The 6000-nt window shown below is 49.5% G+C and overlaps 1 protein-coding gene across 3 annotated transcripts in view; it reads right to left on the minus strand.

Annotated features, from left to right (window-relative positions):
• Positions 1-5208, minus strand: part of LOC119172902 (nephrin-like) — a 352980-nt gene extending 347772 nt beyond the window's left edge. For all 3 annotated transcript variants that reach the window (XM_075893718.1, XM_075893719.1, XM_075893717.1), the window contains exon 1: positions 4976-5208. In XM_075893718.1, the coding sequence (XP_075749833.1) occupies positions 4976-5072 (97 nt within the window). In that variant the 5' untranslated portion in view covers positions 5073-5208. The remainder of the gene's footprint in view (positions 1-4975) is intronic.
• Between the last annotated feature and the right edge of the window lie 792 nt (positions 5209-6000).

Raw genomic sequence — 6000 nt, forward strand, 5'->3', positions numbered from 1 at the left:
AAAGGAGACGAGGTAAAAGAAAGTTCTCGTGGCGAATCTGCGATTCGCGGGCCATTTGCTCATTGGCCGCGAATCTTCCGGCTGCCTTTCACAAACATATCGGATGACCGTAGTTGAAAGGACAGACAGACAGGCACAGATAGATAGATAGATAGATAGATAGATAGATGGATAGATAGATAGATAGATACGAGTGAGCCTCGGCTTAAAGTGAAGCTACAGCAAGAAGCAGCCTTTTCGAGTATACAAGCATTCGTTCATTGGTTATTAAAGGAACCCTATGCCGAATACACAGAAACCACACTAGAACGCGTTATTACTTCTTTACACCAAAAACCACCGTGTTCTTCAAAAATCGTAATTCTGTCTACCATCTTCTTATTTTCATTCTAGTTGAAAAAAAAAGAGCTCTGGTTCACAGAAACATGAAAAAAAGCGGTAAAACAATATTATGCACTGTTCATGGTTAACGCTAACCTAGTCCGAGAGATAACGGTGTGGGAAACGAAGTCTCTTCAGAGAAATAAGACGTACGAAATTTACTTCCTCGACCGAACATATCGCTTGCTTTAGGTTCGAGCCCATCTGGGCTGGCCGCTTCCATGCAAACGCCACCGTGGCCTGGGAAGGCCAACCAAGACCGGTAGCTATATAATCTCCGATCCTTCGTCAAGGCAGGGGTCCGCGTAAGTGCGTGCGTCTGAGAGAGCAAACTGCGCAAAGCAGAGCCGGTCTGTCGTTTCTGCCAAAAGCCACGACGGGCGCTTCCTCCGCGCCTCTTTGGCGCTCTTCTCGTCACGTGATGATCCAATTAGAAACGTTGCTGTGGGCGCCGAATTCCGGACGTTCGTTCGGAAGCCAACGATGAGAGAAAGAGCGAAAGCGGCCCTCGTCCCCAGCGGAGCGTCGCAAACCGCCCGTGGCGTCGGCACAGTCCTTCTTCCCTGCTCGATTCCTGGTGTGAGGAAGAGGAGGGTGCGTCCACCACTCCTGTTTTTCCAGTGCAGCTTTGTCCTTTCGACGTTGGAGACCATATGGGGTACACAGAAAACAAGCAGTGTAAGCGGTTGAATCGGCGCCGCAGCAGCAGCTTTTTGGGCCCGGAGGCTGCAGCCGTCGTCCCTAACGAGACGCAACGACCAAGCGTTTTCCTTTTTTTGCCTCATTTAGCTCTTCCTCTCCGCCTCACTCGCCCTCTTTCTTTCCCACATCCTGCAGCTCCGGGAATGAGTGCCAATGGCAAGTGCGTTAAACGACATCTGATTATCCGGCACGGATTGATGGTCTTGCTTTTTTTTTTCTTTTTTCTCGTTCTTCGCAACCGCCAAGAAAGATCAATGGAATGCGGTCGAATGATTCTTGCGAGAGCTCAGAGGTGGCTTTTTGCGACCATCTCCCTGAAGTGCTACCCTGCGCGTTAGGGAGCGTCTTGACGTACTCGCTTTTGCAGCGGCAACACTTAAAAGATCCATCACGCGAAGTTTTCACGCACACCAGTAGGAAGCGATAAGGGGCGACACCAGGAATAAAGAAAGAGATTGAAAGAAACAGCAGGGACTTCCACCTGGTACTAGCGAGTGATTCGCTACCCTTCAGCGGGGAGAGGAAACAGGGGCCCGGAACGAGGACATAAGCAAATAAAATAAAAAAAAGACAACGAAGAAGAACTCCCACAAAAGAAGGGAGACACCAGAGCTTGTGCACAAGTTTGGAGCTGGCAATCCGTGCAGCACCCCAGAATAGTTATGAATGTACCCCGTCCGACCGCTTGTAGGACTCGGAACTAAGTTAAAGACACGTTGGCTGGTCGACTTCGTCGTCCTTAGGCTATCATTTTCGTCCTATAGCCATACACACAGGTCAAGGCTAAACAAAACGAAAGTTTAGGAATCCACTACCGCCGCGTAACTTGGAATTGAACGACTGTGAAACAACGGCGACGTAAGTAGATAAACGCGCTGCTCAGTTAATTTTATCAATGCGATTATATTCGGTGTCCGCCACCTTATGTAACCGGAGGCCACGCAGGTCCTCTGAGAGTGGAGACATCCACGCATGGATTTCGGAGGCCATGTCAGGCAATGCTGTATAGGCAAAGAATGGCATTCATCGCCAAAGGGGATTTTAGGATGCTGTTAATACAAAAAGTACTCATGCATACATACGTTGTAAAATCAAGTGTGTCCGAATCTGCAATACTCTCAATTGATAAGCACCGTTTGCAATAGGCCCGACAGTCAGCATAGGAAGCAAAGTGTCCATCTTCACGATTGGCCGAAATATTTGCTTGCAGTTTTCCTATAACAATGACCCGGTTCATTAAACTATTCTTACAATCACCACGGTTTGCAATCGAAAACATTTATTTGAAAAGTACACACCATGTCAAACAGTTTGAGCCTGTCGCTCTTGCCCTAAATTAGTTCAAGGTTAATCAATGAGGTGACATTGTAAGTTTGTATTCATTTCTTGTCAGTCCACGTTGTGCACCGTTGATCGCCCACAGTTATGCGCGGCCAATTATCGGAAATCAAGATTGTCTGCAAGAGTCATTTTACTCGTTTCGATCGAAATCAAACTGTCATCGCGACTTTCTGCGGTGGTATTTGCGTGCAAGGACGAACGTCGATACGACGGATGCATGTGTGCGCTTTTATACGAACACGTTGCTACTGGGGGATTTCGAAAACATGCAGGAAACGAAGTTGCTTAACTGCGTGTGTTGTGAAACGAGCACTGTATAAGCCGTCTAATTTTATAGCGTGAAGACCGTACACGTAGAACTTTTGAATAACGAGCCTCTATTCGTAACCGTGAATTCGCAACCCGGTACAGGTTTATATTTTTGGTCGCCATGTCCTAAGCGAGAGTAGTGATACTTAGAGACCGTGTATAAGGGATAATACATCAGGACGCAGAATAATATCGGTTTCCGTTCCTAAGTACTAAGAAATTAGGCAAGAGCCCTAAAGAAACACGAACATAAGAAAAGCAAAGTCTGACATCAGCAATTCAGATCACCTCCTGGAATGAAACATATGTTTAGCTAAAAAAATATTCCGAGCATTTAAGTGCGCGATAGTCTAGAAGCTCCTTGAAAAAAGAAAACATCAGTGGACCAAATGTAAATGAAATGTAGGAAGACAGAACTTGAGAAACTTCAAGTAAAGCAAGTGATGAGATAACGCTGATGGGTGTAGCAAATAAGCAATACCGAAAGCTTTTAGGAGGATCTATGACTTTCATCAATCAATGCTTCAAAGCAGGTGGTGAAGACATACTTAAAAATGCTGTAGAAAACGAAATAATGTTATCCTCGGTTATCTTGCTCTCGTTGCAATCTTCCTGCCCTTTCGTGATCTCATACGGCGGTGCACATGTACACGAAAGGGCGGTAGCAAGTAAAAACGCATCAAGTGGCGGAGATGTGTTACATGGAAGTTCCACATTTGAATTTCAGCACATACATTCTATTGAACAAGAAGTCTCGTCGTAATAAAGCAAGCAAACAAGAAGGCGAACAAACAAACGAATGAAACAAGCAAAAGAGAAAGCAATTTTGCACGTCCGCAGTAAACATGCTCATAAAAAAATGACTTCCCATGCAGCCACTTGCTTGCTCAACGTTGGCTTGCGACAACGCTAAGCAACGTTCGAGAACGTAGACGCTGCGGCGAAGACACTGTTGCTCCACGGCATCCACAGGATTTCTGCGCCGATCTGGCAAATCGCGTTATTTTGAAACACTCCTGTAGCCGTATATACGCTGCTCAAACCGGCAGCCACTAAAGCGGCAATTGACGCAAGACTGTATTTTGGAGCCGTTAACGATCGTCCGACAACTACAACGGCTAAACTAGACTACTTTTCGCAAAAAGCTGATTTGGAGTATCCAAACCATTCAAGAGTTTTTTTTTTTTTGGCGGGCCGAAAGTGCAACGGATATACTCGTGGACAGCCTTTTCTTGGCAATGAAGGGAAAGCTACGGGGGTGGTGATTGTGCGCATACATCACTACGTGAAGTAGTACGGTATGACATGCGTTCCGTATACTACTGTGGAGAGTGGTGGCTTGGCGTCCCAGGTAAGGCACGCCTTTCTCACGTATTCAGAAACGCGAAGTGGTAACAAATAAATTCAGACAAATACGAATATTTCACTGGTGTGAGCCGCGTTCTGTGTCAATGAGCTATAACGCTATAAAGAGCTATAAGATGCCAAAAATGCAGGTAGTATTTATCACAACTTACGTTAGAAATATGAAAGCATTTGTGGGACTGTTTTATTTAGTGGAAAGGTGCATGTGATTGGGCTATGTAGCCTTCGCTGCATTGCCAAGAAAAGTTGTCCGCGAGTATAGGAGTCTCCAGCTAAATTCCATATCTTACCCCCGTATTCATAAACCCTCCTCGACTTGAAACCACCTTCAATGCAGTGCGTTTGAAACGTGTCTGTACGTTTGTGCTGCCTTGGCACCACCTAAAGACAGTGCGTTCGAAACGCGTTTGTGCTGCATTCAGGTCAGTGCAAGTTCAAGTCAAGCGGCGTTTCTGAATACGAGAATAATGGTGAGAGCACCCTACAAAGACAGTGCGCTTTCACCTTCAATCACCGAGGTATTGCGGGAAAGTGTACGCACGGCCACGAAGCAGTGCGTTACCAGAGATACCATCCAGCGGCGGGCCATTAGACGTCATTCGATGTGAGTCACAGAATTATGCCTCGACCTCGAAATAAAAACAAAAGCCAGTTTCAAGCCGAGGTTGCTCAGTCGATTAGCAGCAGAAAGCCATACATGAAAACGCCTTTATCGAAATCGCCGCATCGTTCCGTGAAAAGTCGTCGTAGCCTATTTCCCTTTACGTCGCGTGACGGCTCGGGAGGCAACAAGCGGTCTTCCGAGAAATAGAAGGTGTCATGGTAGGCTCAGAGTGTCCCGCTTCGGTCGATTTAGCGCGAGTGCAAGATCACTGACCTGTGTTAACCAGCACCAGGAATCCGGCGACGACGCGGAGCATCCTGCCCGCGGGGCAGTTTAGTCGACCAAGTGACGGGGGCCTCCGGCACTGCATGGCTGGTTTCTCCCCGAATGTCCCGTCGACGAGTATCCAAGCGTCGCTTGAGTTCGCACTCAGAGTCGCCACGTCGTCTTCGCCGCTTGTCGCACACGGGCAACAGTCGAACCCGGCACAACCATAGCGCGTCGTCGTGCAAAAGTGTCGTGGTTCAGCAGTCGCACCACCCGGTCACTCCCGTAGAGGAAGAAGAGCGTGCGAAGCACTCCTCACAACTGCTCCAACGCGCGCACTCGCGAAGACGAGTCGATGTTCAGGCTGAAAGCAGCCGGCCAGCCGGGAGTGCAGACCGGGACAGAAGCCGAGGCGACGGTGCAGAAGCGCTCCACGGGACACACGGCTCACATCCGACGCGCGAAGATGCTCTCCTCGCGACGCTTGCTCGACGAAGAGTTCTGGCGGGGGGCGAGCGAACGCCGACGACCACGGTGCTTACGGCCGCGTGGGCAGGTCCCGGCGGGGAAGACTGGAGAGGCGCGTGAGCTCCTGTGGGGCGGCGAAGCCGGCTCTGCCGCCGTTCTCGAGAAGCACTCCGAACGCAGCGCGCGAGCGGAAGAAATACAAACACGAAAAAAAAAAAATAAAGAAGTCAGCTGCTGCGAGAGGCGCCCGGGGAGTGTGCCGTACTCCGGCGTGCGAGTCTCGGGTCAGAGCGCCGCCGGGCAACCGGAGAGACTGGAGCTGGAACGCTGGACGGATGGCTGGAATGCCAGCAGCGGCGGCAGCGCTGTTGTTTCTCCGATCGCGGCCACGGAGCCCATTGAGCCAAGCTGCGGCGGCGCACTCCGCACCGCGAGGCCCGTGGCGCCCTCCCGCGGTAGGCGTCGGAAACTTCGCGGCCGGCATGGAGAGAGTTCGTACAAAGCCTGAGAAGTGCTCCGTGGGTTTCCAAACACTTTCCCCTTCCTTCCTCTGATCTTCGCAG

The sequence above is a fragment of the Rhipicephalus microplus genome, chromosome 4 (genome assembly GCF_043290135.1).
Source record: "Rhipicephalus microplus isolate Deutch F79 chromosome 4, USDA_Rmic, whole genome shotgun sequence".
In the NCBI taxonomy this organism is placed as follows: domain Eukaryota; kingdom Metazoa; phylum Arthropoda; class Arachnida; order Ixodida; family Ixodidae; genus Rhipicephalus; species Rhipicephalus microplus.